The 22409-nt window shown below is 33.0% G+C and overlaps 1 protein-coding gene across 1 annotated transcript; it reads right to left on the bottom strand.

Moving 5' to 3' along the window:
* Positions 1–13142: 13142 nt before the first annotated feature.
* LOC126718871 (cytochrome P450 CYP749A22-like) lies at positions 13143–17470 on the bottom strand. The gene is made up of 5 exons (XM_050421233.1): positions 16996–17470; positions 16680–16903; positions 14789–15021; positions 14325–14706; positions 13143–13855 (listed from the first exon to the last, which is right to left on the bottom strand). Exons 1-5 carry the CDS (start codon positions 17276–17278, stop codon positions 13427–13429), a joined length of 1551 nt encoding a protein of 516 aa, XP_050277190.1. The 5' UTR covers positions 17279–17470; the 3' UTR covers positions 13143–13426.
* Between the last annotated feature and the right edge of the window lie 4939 nt (positions 17471–22409).

The following is a 22409-nucleotide window of genomic DNA, read 5'->3' as shown; positions in this document are numbered from 1 at the left end:
TCCTTCATTTTCAGTTCCACTTCCTTTTTCCTTTAAACTTGATAATTCACAGGTATCAATTTATATTTGTCTTGATGAAAGTATTAGAATCTGTGTAAATTTGAACAAAAAAGTTAAAATTGACCTATTTGCAGAATGTATTAGATTGAGTTATCATTATTGCCTTACAGATTTGATTATGCATCGCAAGACCCAATGTGGCAGAAGGCTAAACAAGGCTCTCATTATTGCTTTGAACAACATAAGTCATTAATTCACTTTGCAAGTTGTTTACTCGAATGGTTTGAAACGGAAACGTATTGAGATATCGTCTATACAGAAAATTCAATAGCTAGCCGCAGTTTTAGATTTGGTAAATAGTTTTTAACCTCTCTCTCTCTCTCTCTCTATATATATATATATATATATAATGCACAAATGCTTAAGAAATATTTATACGTTAGCAACCAATAACCTTCTTAAAAAAAATGCTAAATCCACAATATTTTAACAATAAATTTTATGAGGCAAATTGTTATTGGTAAATAAAAAAGTAATACCAATTATTAGTAAGATTTATTGTGAAAATTTGTAGACATGACATTAATCATACTTTCTCGTAGGTCCAAGTCACTTATATTCAACTCATCCCAAATATGGGCCTAAGATTGTGCTATTAGTCCCATGGATTAGAGTGTGAGAAAGGATGTCCCATTTGATTTTATAGATTAATAACCAAAATTAACCTCATAGATAAAGGCTAATTCATGATTATCTAAGTTGGGCTTATACTTTATAGGTAGATCGTAGATTACAAGAATATGAGAGAGCGCTATATAAAAAAAAAAAAAAACTAATGCTTGGAGGGAAAATATTTAGGTATTCTCGGAATATAGTAAAATTGTGTTTTTTTCATCTCACATTTATTGTAGATTCTACTATGACTTTAATGAGTGAACTCCAACATGAATATAAGAGGACGAATCATCATTCATTGTGCTCTGAAAGTACCTAAGAATTACTCTGCTTAGAGAGTAACAATTCCTAAAATGAGAAATTTGCAAGTTTAAGAAAGATTATGAAAACACATGGATGATACCTTTTTGGCCGTTACATATACAATTTTTTCTAGAACCATGAGAGCTGTTTTACTTCTGGATAGAATAACTTCACCAATTTTAAGACCATAAATATCACTTGTTTTAGAACTCAAAATGTTTAAATTGGAACTCGTTTTGGATCTCAAAATGTTTAAATTGGAACTCGTTTCAAAATCTTGAATATCTACTTACTCATTTCACTTTAAAATTATTTTTATTTTTGTGAGATATCATTAAAATAGTGCCTAGAGATAATTCTCAAAACATCTTTGAATTGTGAATTGTATCAAATGCTTATTATATGATGTCTCTAAAACCCATAATATCGTAGACATTTTCCTGACATATGGACTCACAAGTCACAAGTCACAACCTTCTTGGTTTAGAAGGAAATCGCAATTTACCTTTAGACCCTTTGGTTTGATACTAGTTTTAATTTGGCCATTGTGTTACTAGTTTTTCAATAAAAAATTTTCTTTAATTTATCGTCAAAAATATTACAATGTAATTCAATACAATTTATAAAATTGTTATCAATCGGTGTACTATTTTTTTAATGGTATTACTTTAATCGTAATTGCATAACTTGTAAGTAGTTAAGTTTAACAAGCTACACGTAATATACATTATCTTAAGGGAAAAATACTTAGATAGTCCCAAAACATTGTTTTGGACTCTCACAAAGGGGGTGGCCCTACACATAGGTCCCACCATGGGCCCATCCTCTTTATGAAAGTTCAGAGCAATGCTCCAGGACTTTCTAAATATATGTTGCCAATCTTTAGGAATTAAGTTCATGGCTTGGGTGAACATTTAATACAACTGAATTTAATGGATTATATAAAATGCAAGGTCCACTAATTTGATCAAGGGAATTAGCTTTTACAATGGTTTGGACTAGGTTTATTAGGCACATGGTTCATCTATTGATTTCTGACTATCGCTCTCCCTTATTCTACTTTAGCAACCTACTCCCTCATATGATTTATTATTATTTTGGTTTTTTTTTTTTTTTTTTTAAGCTACCTAAGCCATTTTGCGTAATCTTTCTTTTCTATTTCTTAAGCAATCAGTTTCTATTTTTTTTTAATATTTAATTATAAGTAAGGAGGAGAAGAAATGTACAATAAAATTGCATTTTTTGGTTTACTAAGCTACATGGTTGACATGTGCAAATCTATTATTAAGATAAAAATACATATATATATATATATATATATATATAGCCGGACTATTTTTATCCCTGTCCAAGAGACATCCCAAATACCTCTATGGAATAATAATGTTATGGATTGAATTTGAAACGTTCGGATTTATGTAATGTCCTAAACTAATGAGCCCATCAACTGACCCTTCAGAGTAATACAAACAAATTCTTATGTCATACACACACTAAATAAAACATAAATCATAATTTTCTAATACTAGCGTAAGTTATAACCATAAATATATCATATACAAAATTATTAACATGAGAAAAATTACATCCTTTTTAGACCTTAGATTCTCATTCAATCTAACAGTAAACGAAACACTACTTGTTCTGTTGCTACAACTGAGTTCATGATATTAGCCCCCCACCAGTACCCATCATCTTTTTAAAAAAGCTTATGGTTCTGTACTTCTGTGGCTAAAAACTGAGTTCATTATTAAACCATAACAATGGACTACAAATCATCTTCCATAATAGATAGATACATTGACCCCCAAAGAAAAAAAGCCATAACATGACTTCAAAAACCACAAATCAATTAAAGAAAACATATACAATGGTTATATTGTTTCTAGATCTGACAAAATATGCTAAATTTCTAATCCTCAATCAGTGGCAGAGCCAGAATTTCAATTTAGAGGGGTAAGATTGAAAAACAATACTAAAAACAAAATTAATCTAAAAATATTAATCGATAATAATAACAAAATAAACAGACAATTGTAACTACAAGTATATATTTCATATTATTAAAACAAAGAAACAAAAATAATCAATCATAGTTACTAACAATCAAAGTGAGAAATTAATTTAAATATATAAAATTTAGACATAATCTGATTGCTTAAAATAAAAAAAAAAAAAAAAAATCAATCTACAAAAGTTAACTATGGAACCTACGAATTGAATTGTCATACAAACACAACTTTTTTCACAATAAATTTTACAATTGTTAAAATAGAGGATTGTGAGCTGTGAAGGAAATAAAGTGGTGGGTTCATCAATGCAAGTTGTTCACGCTTCACACAATTAACCATTTTCACAACTGTAAAATTTATTGTGAAAAAATTATGTTTATAGCATTATTATTATAATAAGAAAAGAAAAGAAAAATTAGAATAGGAAAGAAAAGTACTGTAAATAGTACAATAAATGGGACAAGATCAAAACTACCGGAAATAAATACTATTTAAGAATATTAAATTAGGTGAAAGTGTGATTGTGTGAGGGAATTGAGAAGCTTTTTTTCCATTTTCTTTCCAGTGTTAGGGCTGTTTCATAATAGTGGGAGTGTTTTTTCTATTTTTTCCACTGACGTAGGGGGGCAAACTACTTAAATACACATCATATAGCAAGTATCAAAACATTTTTTAGAGGAGTCAAGGGGGGCAATTGCCCCCTCTCCCCCCTTTTTGGCTCCGCCCCTGGACCTCAATTTTTGCCTCTAGGTGTTTTGCTTGATGGATCTGAATTGCATTATGATAGTTCTTGACTCCATGGTACTCACTAGAACTAGAGGACAAATTTTTAAAATAGATATGGTAGAAATTTAACCTATAGTGTCTACTTTATGATGATTATTTTTTATCATCAGACCAAAATACCAATTGGTTTATCTTATTCAACCAAAAAAAAAAAATATCAGTTGAGTTAATTGGTAGCCATTGCCGTTAATAGTGTTATTAATCCTCACTAAACAAGAATAAAAGTGACCAAAGAGTGGAAGATGATATATATAGTATTTTTTTGGAGCAAGTGTGGAAGATGATTTTAATGAGAGAGCAGCGGTGAATTTAATTAAAATAGGTTGACATGCCAAATGCTATTTTTTTTTTTTTTTAATATTAATGACCAGTAATATGCATGCATTTGCTAATTGCGATGCATGTATTAATTATAAATTCTATATAAAAAAATATTTTAAAAATAACATCAAAACTTTTGTGAGTCACTTGAACCTTTAATAGAGTTTTATTTATATTAATTTTTTTTTTTTACACAGTAATACTTATTAGAACGCACACGAAAATAGTAATATTAGTGTTTTAAATAGGGTTTATAATATAGTATATAACTAGAGTATAACTACAAAAGGGCCTAACCTTTGTAGTTGTAGACTGTAATTATAAGCAGCGGATACTTGACACACACAACCAATATGGGATATTAAATTATTGAAATGCGAAAAATTATATATTGAGCTGCTTGGGGCAAGGAAGGTATGTAATGTTTGAATTTTATTATATTAAAATACAAAATAATGATAGATGAGCAAAATAATTAAATTTTTCATGATAGATAAAAAAAAAAAATACTTAACATAAATGTAGGGATATGATGTTTAACGACCCAATAATAACGTTGAGCTCGTATGTAAAGGGCCCGAACAATACGATTTATAGAGAGTGGGTTTGGAAAGGCAGGACCTTGGTCATCAGACGGCGGTTTAGTCATGATTTACATGGAAGCCCATACGAAGGTGGATTTGGCCTGTATAGCTAAGCCTTACACGGATGTGGTTTGAAAGATTTGTCTCCTCGGACTTAGTCCGAGGAGCGTCTCATCCTCACCATTCTTCTTTTTTATGGGGTCCCCTCCTTTTTTTCTCAGCTCTCTTTCCCTTTTATACTAGTATTTCATTCCCGTTCTTTACCTACGTGTCCGTTTTTCCTTGTTCGGGGTAGTTACTCGTCTTATCAATCCATACGTCAGAGTAGTTGGGAAAAGCTGGATAGCATGGTATGAGTATGGGCTTGTCAGGTGCTGGGCTCCACATTATGGTGTTGGCAGCTTTCTCTCGCGTACTGTTCTTGTACTAAGTTTGTCCTTTTCTTCATGCGTTTTTATGAGGTGTTGAGCGTGAGATTGTCCTCAGCCACATCCTTGGGCTTTCAAGGAGCTTTCATCGCGCGTCCTCGGCAGTAGGGCTCCTCGGCCTGAGCTTTGGGCCCTTAACACAAAGTGGGCTGGGACCTCAGATTTCGGGCCCCACAATAGCCCCTCAAAATCCTGCTGCCCGACTTTTTTAGTTGGGGAGGAGGGTTTTGGTAACGTTAGGCCCACATTATGGCTCGCTCAAATCCTATACTCTACTAGTATTTGTGTTTTTCCACTTATATAGGAGACGTGCCAAAATAAGAGGCACTCCTTTATTTTTCACCCATGCGGAGTCCTTTGACATTTCGGTACTCGAGGCGTGCCTTTACGAGGATCTTCAGATCCTACGGCTGCGGATGAGGTTGGAAATTGAGCCAAGTTTGCCTTGCTCGTAGCATTCCTTGGAAACTTGCATGAATTAAATGCCACCGGTTTGCTCTCTGTATGAATAGGATAGGGGGTCACTCCCCTTACATATGAACTCTCCTGTTTCCTTCAGAATCGTACTCCTTTCGCCATACTCACGATCTCTATTTCTAGTGCCATTCTGCCTCAGAGCAAGATGTTTGAGGCGTGGGTGGGGATGAAAGGTCTTCACACACTTCAGAGGCACCGAATCCTCATGATACTCAAGGTGATGTGGTACGGACAAGGAAGGCACAGATTCAAGTCAGTCCCCCATTTTGACAAGGGGGAGATGGTATTTCTCCCTCTTTCAGTCAAAATCCGAAGCAGGTACTGGTCGCACCAGATTCTTAGTGCGTCAGAAGCAAGGTTTTCCGCCATTAGTGCCGTCTGCTTTATCGCAGGCATGATTTTGTGGAGGCTCATCAACTTCCGGCTCCCGGCACCTTTTCTTCAATTGTGCTGGCCGCAGGTTGGGTTCCTTGCACCTTTTCTTCAGCGGCGCCAGCTCGGAGTCGGGCTCTCTGCACCTTTTCTTCAATGGTGCAAGTCCCAAGTTGGGCTCTTTTACTGCCTGAGTTGAAGGCATGTAAAAGTATTGCGGAATGGCTCCCTTAGACGAAATTTTGAAGTGGCAGCACGTCTCTCCCCTGCACCTATTCTTTGGCTTTTTCTTAATTCCCTTGTATTTTCTCTTTTTGTTTGTGTAATTGATTTCAGTATGAGCTTATTTGAGCTCTTTCAATGTACGCTGTACTGTTTCTTTGTCTTAATAAAAGATAAATTTATTTCTTTTTAAATATTTTTCCTTTCTGTAACAATTATTTTGTGCATGGGTGTGCTACATGTGTGCTTTCCTTTGATGATACTTAGAGCAGGAAACCTTGAAACAGAAACCTACTAATTCTAATTTACCGACATTAAAAAGCATAATAATGATAATTCCCAGTGAATTAAAACTCATAAAACTAACCGGGATAATGGCTGAGTGCTTTGTAACGCATGCAAGGCGATCGTCCGAGAACGATAAAACTTTAAATAATTCGTCCGAGAGGGTAGCCGAGCAGTGAGGGACTTCAACTGTGTGTTTTTGGCAACATATTGCCCTATATTGCATCAATCCTCTAGGTATTGAGGATCCGAGGATACATCGGGGAACCCATGTAGTTTAGGGATTAGCCCGATTATCAACGGGGAATTCTCCTCGGATAGATTCTAAGGTCCATGTAACGTCCAGGTTGTGCCCAAACCCCATGTTGGCTCTTTTAGGTAGTTGGTTTCCCCATAGGCTTGAGTCCGGGGACCATGCAAGGCCTTTGTTCTGTCCAAAACTTGTAATTTTTCTTTTGTGTACTTGGTTTCCCCATAGGCTTGAGTCCGAGGACCATGCAAGACCTTGGTTCTGTCCAAAACTTGTAATTTTTCTTTGTATTTATTTATTTTTCGAAGGTAAGCCCCTAGACCAGGGCAGGGAGAGCTGGCATGAGGCCAGAAGCCCCTAGAGCTGCCCGCGCCATTGGCACTGCAAGGCATAGCCCCTAGCAGAAATTTATGTCGGAGCAACAACTGCATGTCGTCGGAGATGGAGGAAACCCCGCGAACCTCTGCTTGCTAGAGAGTTGACTCCAATGCCACCTGCGCCAACGCGCGCAAGCCTTTCCCACAGACGGCGCCAATTGTAGGAACACGATGTTTAACGACTCAAGGATAACGTTGAGCTCGTATGTAAAGGGTCCGAACAATACGATTTGTAGAGAGTGGGTTTGGAAAGGCAGGACCTTGGTTATCAGACGGCGGTTTAGTCATGATTTACATGGAAGCCCATACGAAGGTGGATTTGGCTTGTATAGCTAAGCCTTACACGGATGTGGTTTGAAAGATTTGTCTCCTCGGACTTAGTCCGAGGAGCGTCTCATCCTCACCATTCTTCTTTTTTATGGGGTCCCCCCCCCTTTTTTCTCAGCTCTCTTTCCCTTTTATACTAGTATTTCCTTCCCGTTCTTTACTTACGTGTCCGTTTTTCCTTATTCGGGGTAGTTACTCGTCTTATCAATCCATACGTCAAAGTAGTTGGGAAAAACTGGATAGCATGGTATAAGTATGGGCTTGTTAGGTGCTGGGCTCCACATTATGGTGTTGGTAGCTTTCTCTCGCGTACTGTTCTTGTACTAAGTTTGTCCTTTTCTTCATGCATTTTTATGAGGTGTTGAGCGTGAGATTGTCCTCAGCCACATCCTTGGGCCTTCAAGGAGCTTTCATCGCGCGTCCTCGGCAGTAGGGCTCCTCGGCCTGGGCTTTGGGCCCTTAACACAAAGTGGGCTGGGACCTCAAATTTCGGGCCCCACAATAAATTTTAAATTTTATTTTAAAAATCTTAAAATTGGTTGAAATATAATTTTAGTTAGAGTAGAATTTTAAATTTTGCTTATAAAGTTTGACACAAGTTGAACCATGATTGGAGTAGAATTATAAATTCCTTAAAACTTATCTAATAGAATTTTACCTAAAGCGAGTTATCCTAATTAATGAGAATATAATCATTTTTCTTAGAGGGAAGTTTTTTTTTTTATTTTTTTGGAGAAATAGTCATGGCTTTTAACTCATTTTATTATAAGATTAAATTCAGTAAGGATGTGGTGTAAAACCCATATTTTACCTCTCCAATCTCAACATGTTATATTATCTTATCACATATTTAAGAGTAAGCGCAACTACACTCAATCAATTCTAATACTCTTATATAAATCCAATCAAATTGCAAGTTTATTAAAATGTTATTAGGTGTGGTAGGTTATATTGAATTTTAAGTAAAATGCTGATGTGGTAATCACTTATTGGATATTGTAAAATATGGGTTTTACATCCCATCTTTACAAAATTCAAACGCTTTTATTATATAAATAATACTCCATATATAATGTGCAATGTATTGTTGTGTTGATGGTTAGATTTAATTGGAATCTATAATCTAGAAAATGTGTAACTTTAGTCAAGTTATACCAATTGTCTAATTTAAAGTAATGCACAAAGTTGACCTTAACAAAATAAACTTCATCTCTTATAATCTCCATAGTCAAATTGTTAAAAAATTCCTTTTCAATATAAAATTATAAAATTGTCTACCTAAAGGTAATAAAAAAAATCTAATGAAGCTAATGAAGTTTCCAAACTTCAAAGCCATGAATGGTGAAAAATTGTGTAAGCAGAAAAACAAATTTTATCATGTAAAAGGAAATCTAGAAGGAAAAAATGAAAAAGAAAAAAGAACACAATTAATAAAACCTACCTCAAACACAGACTCATACCTAAAAAGTCTCCTTTTTTAATTTTCACCAATGCATATATAAAATCAGTGGGTTTAACATTAAATCACATATTTTAAAAACAGCACTTCAAATAGTTATTTAAAAAAAAAAAAAAAAAAAACCCTAAGCAATGATTACAAAAGTAAATATTCAAAGACATGGATATGATGTGAGTTGGGTTTGGGATTGTACCTTCAGAGCATGAAAAACAAAGAGGGAAGGAGAGAAGATGAAAGAGACTTGTCGGTGATGTCCAACCGTTTGGTGCGAGCTAATGAAAAATAGTGTAAGCAAATGCAAAAACAAATTTTATCTTAACAAATGAAATCTAGAAAAAAGGAATAAAAGAAAAAAGAACACACAATCAGTAAAACCTACCTCAAACACTGACCCATACCTAAAAAGCATCCTTTTAATTTTCAACAATTTATATATAAAATCAGTGTGTTTGACATTAAATCACATATTTTAAAAACAACACTTCAAATATATATATATATATATATATATATATTTATGAGAGTCCTATATAGTCTAGTGGAAAGGAAAATAATCTGACTCTTATAGAAGCATACTTAGTGGCGGAATCAGGAATTTATCTTTAGGGGGGCTATATATAAATTTGTGTGTGTGTGTGTATGAAATGTAAAATAGTAACGTACAATATTTCATAACTCAATAGGGGCTATAAACAAAAATGTCTCCATTAAAATTAAACAATCATGAGACAAGATTGGCAAAATGATTTAATATATTATAAGGAATATAAAACAGAAAGTAATGAAAAGTAAATTAAAAAAATCAAAACAAAGCAAATAGTACTTGGAAAGAGTTAAAAACAATAGGTATCAGGATATAGATAGAGCCGGTTAGTTATAGGGCATAGATAGAGCACTGCTACACAGTTAGGTGACCTGGGGATGAGGATGATGGGCCCATGGCACAAACAAAAGCTTTAATCTTTCACTTGTGACTTGTGTACAAAAAAAATAGTAAGGCAAACATGCGGGGAGGTGCAGCACATTAACAAAGTTTTTGACTTTTCCATTTTTCTACCGTACAAGTACGCCCTAGGTGTATTGGGATGAAAATTATAATTTTTTTCCTTTTTTTTATTGAAATAATTGTTAAAATACTTATATGTTAATTTTAAAGATGCTTAATGTTTAATTATTGTAATTTTTTGACATATGTATTTATAGATTGTACTTTACTTAAATGAAAATTATGTTTATTTTTAGACTTTTTTAAATATATATGTATATTATCAGGTATGGGGGCCAAAATAATAAGGTTATTTAAAAAATTTCAAATTATTTAGGATATTTCCACAAAAAATTTTATTTTTTTTTTAAAAATTTTGAGGGGGCCCAAGCCCCCTCAGTCTTCAAGTAACTATGCCACTGAGCGCACTGAGTATGGCCTGTTTATATTATGACTTGAAACTCAATTTTGCTATAAAAGCTTACAACTTGACGTGAGAATGAATGCAAATTGTGCTACTTTAATACTTTAATAAATAAATGTTTGAATTACCTTTTTATGATTGGTGCTACTTCAACAACTTAATAACTAAATGTTTGAATTAATTTTTTGTAGTTGGTGACACATCAATTTATAAGAATTGTGTAGTAAACGTTAAGATATCCCTAGTATCACTTGGCCAAAATGGGTATTTATCCCTAATTTTAAAACTATGTAGCAAAATACCCATCTTTCTAAATTATTTAGCAAAATGCCCCTGTTTTTTGAACTCGATTTTAATAAAATCAGGTTACAGGTGGAACTTAACATTAGCAATGTTGAGTTCTATGCATATTTTGCCACTTATTTATTTATTTATTTGAAAATTTAAGTGGAATTTAACATTGTGAATGTTGAGTTCGACTTAAAAATACACATAGAACTTGATTTTAAGGATATCATGTTTTATGTAGAACTTGATTTTATTAAAATCAAGTTCCAAAATAGGGACATTTTGCTAAACACTTTGAAAAAATGAGTATTTTGTTACATAGTTTTAAAATTATGGGTAAATACCCATTTTAGCCAATATCACTTTAGTTGAAAACTTCTTAATATAAATAATTATTTTCTTACTGTGGCTATTCAATGGCAAGCTTACTGGTACCACAAACATAATAAGGTTTTATATATATATATATATATATATTCTTCTTTTATGCATTATGCATAATTCTTATAGACTTGAGCACCTACTTTTTTAAATAGAAGCATATTCTTCTTTATCTACTTCATTTAATGAGTTTTGTTTCACTTTTTTTCTGTGCTATGGTTTCAGATTCGATATTGAAGTAGCTTCAAAGTTGATGCAATAGCTAAAATTGATATATGAAAGTGTTTAAGTGTATGTTTTTAATTGTAAAATAAAATTATTCAAGGATATTGTTTACCTAATTTTATACTATTGTATTTTTCAATCTTAAAGTTAAGTTGATTGCCGCATTTTGGACCTAAATTAAATTGATGTCATGTGGGAGTTTGAATTATATTAGATTATATATATATATATATATATAAATTTATTCTATCAATTTTATGGATTGTGATGTTGGATAGTATCAAGCAATTTACCATTCTTCTTTATTTGATTTCAAACAACATATTTTATCTTGTTCAGAAATAGTGTTTTACATCTATAAGTATATGTGTGGTGATGCAAGAAGGAATTTCCTCTAACCATATCCTTGTAGAGTCTACATATATAGAATCCAAGGAAATGGCATGGGCTACTTAGTTACACCTCTTGGAACCGCATTGCAAACCTACTTTAGTCTTTTTCTTTTCTTTTGATAATTTGATCATTAGGGAGAGAATATTTGAACATTGGATGTTTCTATTAAAAAATTAAGAAGTGCTAGTAGAGGACAAGACTCTTGGCCATCTAGTTGGAGTGTTGAATAATGTGTGCAAAACTTTCATAAGATTTGTCAGATGATTGTAGTGTTGAGAACACCAATAGCAACTCTCTTTCTATAGTATCTTCCTCTGCTCCAGTTTCTATCACATATTATTTTATAAGCAGTGAATTCCAATGAAAATATTCCAAAAGAAATGGACTAAAGTTGTGGGATTAAAGCAATCCTAAGTCACATAGTTCTAATTTAAACTATAGTAAAACATATGGGGTGTTATTAAAAATAGTCACATTTAGAGATATATAGATACATTTTACTTTCTTTTTTTTTGGTTTCTAAAAATTACATGCTTGACATGTGGAAGTCTATTATTAATTAAAATGAAAATATGAACATGTTGAGTCTTTGATGTGTATTTGTGAGTTCGAGATCAAGACCTAAGATCAGTTGAAGAAAATGATGTTTCTAGAATATTGGTACATCCCCGATCAATCGAGAATTGTAGATTCAATTGTTGATTTAACGTGATTTTATTATGTTTGCTATACAAGTGGGCTTTTGTAATCTTAATTGGGAAGCCTACATAAAGGCCCGGTAAACAAGTTTTAGTGAGATTGTAAACGCTAATAACTTGAGTTATTTAGAGAGAATCATATAGCCTCCACCCATGGTTTCAAAAGAAAATAGAGAAAAATCAATACGGTTACAGCGTTGTTGCAGCCATAGTATAGATCATGGTTGAAGCCGTAAAGCCATCCCAAGGTTTATTATAGAGATCAAATTTTCAAGAGGTTCTTGGAGCCACGAGCAGGGAGTTTGTGCAACGATATCTAGAGTAGAAGAGTCACGGGGTTGGAGCTGAGTGTGGTCACAAAATATAAGGAACAATTTATTCATCATACGTGGCTCTGCAACTAGCACACATGTTTAACGCACATCCCAACCGTGACTTCATTTTTTTTTCTTTTTTCTTCCAAGCTACCAAATCCTTAGCTAACAACAGAAAGAAAAAGACTACAAATCCTATTACATGCTTGACATGTGGAAGTCTATTATTAATTAAAATGAAAATATGAACGGGTTGAGTCTTTGATGTGTATTTGTGAGTTCAATATGAAGACTAAGATCTGTTGAAGAAAATGATGTTTCTAGAATATTAGTACATCCTCGATCAATCGAGAATTGTGGATTCAATTGTTGATCTAATGCGATTTTATTAAGTTTGTTATACAAGTGGATTTTTGTAATCTTAATTAGGGAGCCTAATAAAGGCCTATTAAACAAGTTTTAGTTAAACAAGAAATAATATTAATTAAACACACTCAAAATGTTAAAATGAAATATTTGAAAAGTTGGATAGATGAAAAATAATTTTTTTAAAAAATTTTTAGGGAGAAAAAATTATCTTCCATAAAATTTAAAGAACAATTTACACATCATACCACAATTACAAAGTGATATTTATTCATATATATAACGTAGAGCTGCAACTAGTACACAGATTTACACATATCCTATTTTTGAACCGAAACCGTGACTTCATTTATTTTTCATATTTCTTCCAAGCCATCAAATCCCAAGCTAACTAACAACTGAAAGAGAAAGGCTACAAATCCCAAGATGTGCCGTGCACCAAGTGCACATTTTATTGCTAATTCTGGCCGGTCCTCACAATGGGTGTAGCAGCACTTGAATTCCATGTTGTGGACGAAGGGTAAAATGTTGAACTGGTGAGTGGACATAGGCTGGGGATATGGTGAAGGAATAGCGTTGTAGAATCATTGAAAGAGCAATCTTTGCTTCATTGGTGGCAAAGTTCATACCCACACAAGTCCGAGGTCCCATTCCAAAGGGAAAAAAAGCAGCTATGTTGTTGTTAGTAGCCTTGGCAACACCTTCTGAGAATCTCTCTGGTTTGAAAAGATGCACGTCCTCTCCCCATATTTGAGGGTCATGATGAAGTGCAAGAGGTGGGATGTACAATGATAGATTAGCTGGAAGAATGAGCTTCCCCAGTCTAGCTTCCCTTTCAACTATTCTTAGTACTGAAAGTGTAGGAGTATATAACCTCAAAGTCTCATTGATGATCATGCTCATCTGCATATGAAAGAATATCGAAAAAATTAGAATTTAATATTTGCAATGTTAAAAATCTTATTAGTGCCTCTCTGTCTCTCTAGAAATTTTTCTCTCCCATCATTGCCCACACTTGGTAAAAACACCATCTAGATTTCTATATTCTTCTACAAGCTGTTCTGAGTAAAAAATCACCACCACTGATTCTTATGGAAGTTTGGATAAGAAAAAATTTACTGGCAATAAAAGAGGAATTTAGAAGCTTCGAAATCGCTGGCTTTACCGACTTGAAGCAAGTCTTAAAAGGGGGAGATGGTGCCTGTGTGTGAAGCAAGTGCATGAGTGATAATAGTGAGTGTATAAGTTTCCAGGGACTGGGGTGTGTATGCAAGTGTTTAACTGAGTGAGTGTGCTATATAAAAACTGAGTGTGTTCAAGGTGTTAAAGTGATATAGAACAAGTAATTGATATGATTTTTAGAAAATCTTACGGTCTTGAGTTTTGTGATGCCATCTGGAGTTGGATTTTGTTGGCCAAAAAAATCGAGCACCTCCTTTCTTGCTTTCTCTTGCCAATCAGGGTGGATTGCCAGAAGAAATAGAGTCCATGTAAGTAAAGTAGTAGTGGTTTCTTGTCCAGCAATGTAAAATGTCTTGCACTCATCCACTATATCTTGTACTGAAATCCTTCGGTCAACATTGGCATCATGATGAGCCTTTAAAAGTAAATCAAGAAAATCACCCCCAGTACTGCTGCCGAACTCTCTAGTCATTACCTTCATTTCTCTTTTCTTAATTATCTCTAATATAGAGTCGTGTATATCTTTTTCAAGCTCCTCCGATTCAATTTCATCTTTTGTTTTATAAATTTTACTGTAAAAATAGACAAATGCTTAATGTTTAGCTAAAAGGACTTTATCTGATGCTAGGAAACCCTAGTTTACTAGGACTTTACCTGATGCCGGGAAACCTGAGTTTGTAACCATTGATGGCTGTTAACGAGGCCAATTTCATCAACATCTGAAAAATCTTCTTCCCTTCTACGTAACTACTCCCAAAAGCAGTCTTGGAAATCACTTCTGATGTATATAGTCTAATTTCTTCGAATACCTCGATCTCTTTGCCTTCATGATGTTTCCACCGTTCTAGCATTTCCTCCGCACTTGTGATCATTGCTGGAGTCATATTCTGCATTCAAAATTGAACCTCTTCTAACAATTCAAACTAAGTTATTAATAATTTAATAAGCTAGTTTGTTATTGAGTTTAGTTACAATTAAAAACAATATCTATTTATAAGAACAAGAGGATCATCAAAACTGTACAAATTAGCATGGAATTAAACTTATGAGTTACACTATAAAACTTTGGGAAAGAGTGATTGAACGTAGGTTAAGGCATGAAACAACAATATAGGAGAATCAGTTTGATTTCATGCTAAGACGATCTACCATTTAAGCTATTTTCTTACTTAGACATCTAATGGTAAAATATAAAGAGGCTCGTAAAGAGAAACTATATGGTAGGGTCCCTAGAGAGGTTATGAAGTGGGTTTTGGAAAGTAATTAGTTCCTATGAAGTATATTAAGTTGATTAAGGATATTTATGATGGAGATATAATTAGTGCGATAACAATTGGAGGAATCACAAGTTTCCTATTCTTATAGGTTTGCATCAAGGATCAACATTAAATTCATATCTCTTTGCAGTAGTGATGGATGAACTTACCAAATCGATCCAAGAGGAAGGCATGTGGTGTATGCTTTTTGTAAATGATATCATATCATATCATATCATATCATATATCATATTATTTACTATATAGAAAAGCAAAAGTTGAGAGAAAGTTGAATCCTACAATTAAGGTTGTTTTGCCACGCATGAAAAAAGCCTATTTAAAATTTTACTACTTTGGTTTGGCACTAACACATTTTTATTGTCATTTTTTTTTTTTTGGCATGGTAAAAATGAGAAAATTATGGATGACAACAAGGTGCTACTTTTCCAACTCACTCTTTTTATTTTTGTGTTATAATTTAGTTAGTATTCACATGCTATCTATCTAATTAATAAATACTCACATGATATTACATACTATTTCTCTAATTGCATGTTTCCTCACATGTTATTTATGTATATATCCTACATGCTTTGATTGTAAATATTCTTTAACGTTAATATTCACATGTTACATTATAAGTAAATAAATACTCATATGTATACACATATAAATGTTTGGAAAACTTTTTCCAAAAAAAAAAACCAAAATGCCAAAGCTACATTTGGATTGGGCTGATTGCGTCTGCGTCTGCATTTTGTTTGTTTGTTTTTTTTTTTTTCCATGCGTTTTTGAGATTGTGGCTACTGTTCATGCACTGTTCAATGAATAGTAGCCGCAAAGTTTGACTTTTCAAATTTTTTTTGGGCCAATTAGTGCACATCGTGTATTGTTCACAGACTCACAAATTTCACTTTTCAGCAACTTTTTCATTAAAAATGGATCCCACGGTACTATTTACACATTTAAAAATTATTTTGCTATAGTGTTTTTCAGTTTTCAGTTTCAATTTTCAGTTTTCAGCTGTATCCAAACGGGCTCTAAGTATCTAATTTCTTCCTTAAAAAGATAACATTTAAAATAAATTAAAATGAGATATTATCTTTTGGATAGATATTGTGGGATGCTTAATATATTCCCCACATGTAATCAAACTTCAAATATCTTGAATCAATAATTCATAAACACAAAATCTAAATGCTTCCGATTAAGTATGACTAAAATAAGGCATAGAGGGTAAGTTTAGTAAAAGTAGAAACAAAAACAAAGGAGGGGTAGTATAAGATTACTTTCAGGCTCTCGGCATGGAAGGCATGATTGGCCAATTTCTTCATCTTTGCCCATTTTTCACCTTCAGATGCCGAAAGCCCATCTCCGAAGAGCTTCTTCATATAGCCTACAGCCGCTTCCTTCGGATAAGCTTTGTCTTTATTGTTCAGTATCTCTTTGATAAGCTCTGGTTCTGTAATGACCAGTTGAGGTTGAGTGCCATACCATTGAAGAAAATTCTTCCCTGCACCGAAGAGAGGGGGAATGTAAGAAAATGAAAAATGATCAAATTTAGTAAAACGTACATAGTTGGAGTTCTTTTTTTTTTTTTTTTACCATATTTGTTGACCCATGAATGAACATGAGGCTGAACTCTGGACAATAAGTCATGTGATAAACCCATTGGCCTACTCAAGGCTTCTTTTTTCATGTTCAAAATTTCTTTGGTGCTTCCACCGACGAATCTGTAAGGAAGACCTGTGATTCCCTGTGAACGCATTTGATGTTGTATGCGAATAGGAGTCCACCATAGTTTGTGAACGACCCGGATTAGAGCCAAGACAATGTAGAGGCAGAGAGAGCTTGAAAAAAAGATTGCAAAGATTCTAACAGCACCCATTTTTTCTTTTTCCACGAAACTTTTTGGAACTTCACTTCAGAATCAGTACATATGATTTTCCTCAAGGTAGGTTTCAAAGTCTGTGTGATGGAATGGTGGGATAGAAATGAGAGGGTGAGAAATGATACTGATGTTTTATAGTTGCAGATGACAGACTGAACTAACTGAAGTGTGCTACCAAAGACCCTGATAACTGCAGTGTGAAATGATACTGATGTTTTATAGTTGTAGATGAGAGACTGAACTAACTGAAGTGTGCTACCAAAGACCCTGATAACTGCAGTGTGCTACCAAAGACCCTGATAACTGCAGTGTGCTAACTGACGTGTGCTACCAAACACACTGATAACTGAAGTGTGCTACCAAACACACTGATAACTGAAGTATGCTACCAAAGAAACTGATAAGTGTGCTACCAAACATACTGATCACTAAAGTGTGCTAAACAGGGGCGGAGGGAGGGGGGAGGAAATATAGTACATTGGTATGTTCTGGAATATGGAGTGGACGAAGTGGCAGCCTGGTAGAGGGGAAAAGTAAAAAGAAAAGTCACTGATAACTGAAGTGTGCTACTAAACACACTGATGTTAGGTGGAACAAGAAGCCTCACAACTGCCCAAAGTCCATTACCACAAGGAGAAAATTGGTTACAGACAAAAGGATAGAATGATTGTCAGGTCTTCTAGATTTAGTGTGTGGGTCTCAGCTTCATTTGTCGGTATTCCCCACTTGTGGTTCACAGCTAAAATCTTCTTAAATTTAAGAGAATCTTCAGCAATTTATTCGTATTTTTATAAAATTCAAACACCTCTAAAATTTATGAAGTAAAATTTAAATTCTAAAATGTTAAGGGAGTAAAATTCAAACATTTCCAAACTAGTTTTAAAATAAAAGTAACAAATTCAAAATGACCTCAAATTGTGCAATTCACAAATTAGGCATTAATTTAGTCATTCTGTCTATTTGCAGATAAAATTTTTTAGGCGATGAGAAATTTTTGACAAGATCAATGTTTTCCGAGAAGATTTTGAGATTTTACTTCGATTCATTTACTAGTTTCTCAGATTTGTTCTAACTTGACTAATTCTTTCTACACTCGATATAATTGAATTTGAAGAATTATATAATACGTAAGTGCTTCAATTAGATCAAGCAAAGCTTTTACAATGGTTTATTGGAGTTTGGATTAAGCTTTTACAATAGTTAATTTTTTGAAGTTGATTAATGCCACTATAAAATAATCCATTTCTTAACAGTCTCTGCCCCACACCACCCTAACCTACCTTTGCTCCCACCCTACATGGGGTTTCCTGCCCCAAGGGAGGATGAGCTACCCATGGTCCAATATATACCATCCCTCCCTATTGTCATCCTTAATAAGCTGATTTATTTTGTTGGCTTCTAATGTCACCTCATAATTTACAATAATCACTTTTTTGACATTAAAAAATCTCAAATTATTGCTGCAAAACATAACCAGCAAGACAACGTCATTTGATTATGTTATGAGACCTCAAGCCTTTCTAGTTTAAGGGATCATTTTTCATTATAAAATAAAATATGTGTCTTTTGGCTGGTATCTCTTCACATATTAAAGTGGATATCCCTTAATAGTGTAGATGACTTTTACTAAATGCTAACCACTAACTACACATAATAGTTGTTTTGAAAGCTCATAAAAGAAACCAAGAGACATTTAGATGGCTCTCCAATTAAATAAAAATTTGGTTACAAAAAATGTGCCATATAACATTTAGGCTTGTTTAAGTAATGGTTTGACACTTTTCTCAACCAAAAAAAAAAAAAGTACTGGTTTGACATAATTTCTTCCCATTAGCTTAATTGGTAAAGTCTTTTATAGTAGAATAAGAGATTTGAAATTTGATCCACACCTACACCAAAAATCAATTAACGTCTTGGTCTAATGTTAAAGAGCAATCATCACGTGAGGACGCCATAAGTAGAAACTCAAAAAAAAAAAAAAAAAAAAAAACAATTTCTTCCATACATAGTCATATATTTTAACAAGATCGAGTTTATTTTTCCTAATCCAATCAAACTTACCATCATAATGTTCAACTATCAATTTTTTTCACCCTATAAATTTCCTTCTCTATAAACACAAGTATTTTAGTAATAACTTCCATATATAAAGACCGTATATGTTGTCTTTTTGTTAATGAATAATAGGATGCTATGAACTCCATATATTGAATATGCATTACTCAGTAAAGCTCGGCTTGTTTAAAGCCCTAAAGTCAATAACCACCATTCATTTTCTTCCTCTATCCTTGAGATACGTAAGAAAAGAATAAAAAAAATTAACTGCAAAATGAATAGAGCCAGTGTAAATTTACATAGCTATTGTAGCAACTATGTATTTTTACACAATTTTGCATAAGTAGCCTGATGTGAGTGAATTTTGGGCTTGATTGGCTAAAATGTGGTACTTTCTTTGAAAAGTCACATGCTAAAATAAAAACTATTATAAAATTAGAACAAAGTTTAGTTACAAAAACCTTAGTCAATAAAATAAACATTACAATATATTTTAAAAATCCAACCATTGAATTGTATGTTATTTACGTTCTTAATACACATGTCAAATTTTGTGTCAATCAGATATTATTTACTATATGATTTATAAGTTTATATTTTATACATAATTTTAAACTACAAAAACTTGCAATTTAAATAATTTATTGATAACATGGCTATTGATCTTTAATTTTTTAGAAATTTTTGCAAGCATGGAGGATATAAAAAGAAGATATAATCCAATGATGGATTTTTCAAAATTCACCTCCAATAAAAGAATATTGAATAAGGTTGTAGCCTAAGGATATAATTAATTTTGTAACTAAACTTTGTCCATAAAGTTATTTAACCTTGCCAAAAAACATTACTTAGGGTCCGTTTGGTTGGAATGGTGAAAAAGTGGGAGGATAGAAAAGATTTTAATTTTTTCCTTTTTGTTTGGCTGGGAGTGGAAAAATGGAGGGATGGAAAAAGTGAGTTTGTATAAATTTACGCATATACCCTAATTAAAAAATGATGCCCAATTAAAACCAAAAAAGTGACAAACAACCAAAAAAAAAAAAAAATCATGTCCATAAAAAAATCACATCTAAACAAAAAAAAAAACAAAAAAAAACATAAATGAAAGCAAAAGAAAAAGAAAGAGTACTAGACAAGCCTGCCGAGTAAATCAAAATCAAAATCAAAAGAAAAAAAAAAAAAAAAGAAAGAAGAAGAGGCAGGCAACGAGCATGCCTAGTAAATCCAAAAAAAAAAAAAGAAGAAAGAAGAAGAAGAAGAAGGAGGAGAGGAGGCATGCAACGCCCAGAGGGAAAAAAAAAAAAAAAAGAAAAAAAAAAGTGTGAAGAAAAGCAAGTGGATGAAGCCCATGTGCAATTGCATATGGACATTTTCGACCAAAAATGATGCCCAATTTCTCCTTTCAATTTTCTCTTCATTTTGGGGAGAAAACTTTTTGGTGGGTTCGGAGAGAAAACACCTAGATCCCACCATTTATTTTCCTTCCTGCTCACCCAACCAAACACACTCTAAAAAAGTTTTCCTTCCCATTTTCTCTCCAAAGTTTTCCATCCACCATATTTCACCTCCAAACAAACACATCCTTAGACTAGAGACCATTTAACTTGAAAATGCTCATTATATATATATATGCTTATACTTCAAAAAATCATAATTATTAATTAGTACGTATTTGATAAAAAAAATTAGAATAAATTGAATTTATAAATTATATTATAATTGGACAAAGTTTGGCTACAATTTAGTTTGTAGCTAGTGGCTACAACTTCACTCAATATATTTTTATCGTATGTAAATTTTGACAAATCCACAATTAGATTACATTTTTTTCTTATAACCTCTATGCTTTTAAAATTTTCATAAAATCAAAAATGAATAGCTATGTCATCAATTAAATGTTTAAATTTTAAGTTTTGTAGTATAAAATTATGAACAAAAAAATAAAAAATAAATTGAGTAGTAAATAACTCCCGATTATCACAAAATTTGATATGTTTGTTAAAAATATAAAGAATATGCTATCTAACAATTAGATTTTCAAAATATGTAGTCATATTAGTTTTTTTAGTAGACGTATTAGCTATTGGTTACAAATTAGTTTATAGTCAAACTTTATCCATTATATTTGTATCAAATATGTATAATAATTTTGTTGCATGTAAAGGAGAAGGGTTTAAGTCATTATGAATTTAACTTCATAAATAAGAAAACTTATAAGGTTGGAAAGAATTGATGGCTAGGAAATTTATGAGAAAACTCATGGTGACAATGATAGATTTACTTATCCTTATTCTCCTTGAAGTGCAAGCTAATAATCTTGTCTCTACTTCTTCCTATCCTTCACTTTCAAACCCACTTCCAATTCCCTTTGAACTTGACAATGTTAAAGGACTAGTTTATAATTGCCTTGATGTAAATGTCGCACATTGTAAAAAAATGGCTAAAAATCTTCTGTTATCTTCTTTGCAGAATGTGTTAGTATGTGTTAGAGATAACATTATGCATCGAGACGACCAAGTGTGGCCAAAGGCTCAACAAGGCTTGCATCATTGCACTGTAGAGAATGAGCGGACCCTTAAGTTTTTCATTGATTTTGTAGATTGTTTACTTTAATGGTTTGAAAGAATGAAAGAGGATTGAGATGTCATCTATATATTTATATAAAACCGAAACTTCTAAAACTCTCACAATTTTCCATGTTAGCACAATATTAAAAAAAAATAATAATAATAATAAAACTTTTCTAAAACCCGAACCCGATGCTCTGCCTTCTCTTTCTCCAAAATGCACGCCTTGCCTTCTCTCCTTCTACCAGCTCCCCCAACCCAACGCTCTTCTATGCTCCCTCTCTACCAACTCCCCCAACGATCAGACCCATGGCAAACCAACAGCAAAGCATCTAAAGACACCATACCCACCATACCTATAGATTCCTCAATCAAAACCCACCATACCCACAAACCAATAGACATCTTCTTCCTCAGGACAGATCTATAATAAATACTATATAACTGAAACTTTTGAATCTTAATTTATTAATCTCTCGAGAGAATGCCACATCAGCTTTGTTGGC

Source organism: Quercus robur, chromosome 3 (genome assembly GCF_932294415.1).
Source record: "Quercus robur chromosome 3, dhQueRobu3.1, whole genome shotgun sequence".
In the NCBI taxonomy this organism is placed as follows: domain Eukaryota; kingdom Viridiplantae; phylum Streptophyta; class Magnoliopsida; order Fagales; family Fagaceae; genus Quercus; species Quercus robur.
Note: the sequence above shows the minus strand (reverse complement) of the source record. Positions and strands in the feature narration are given on the sequence as shown.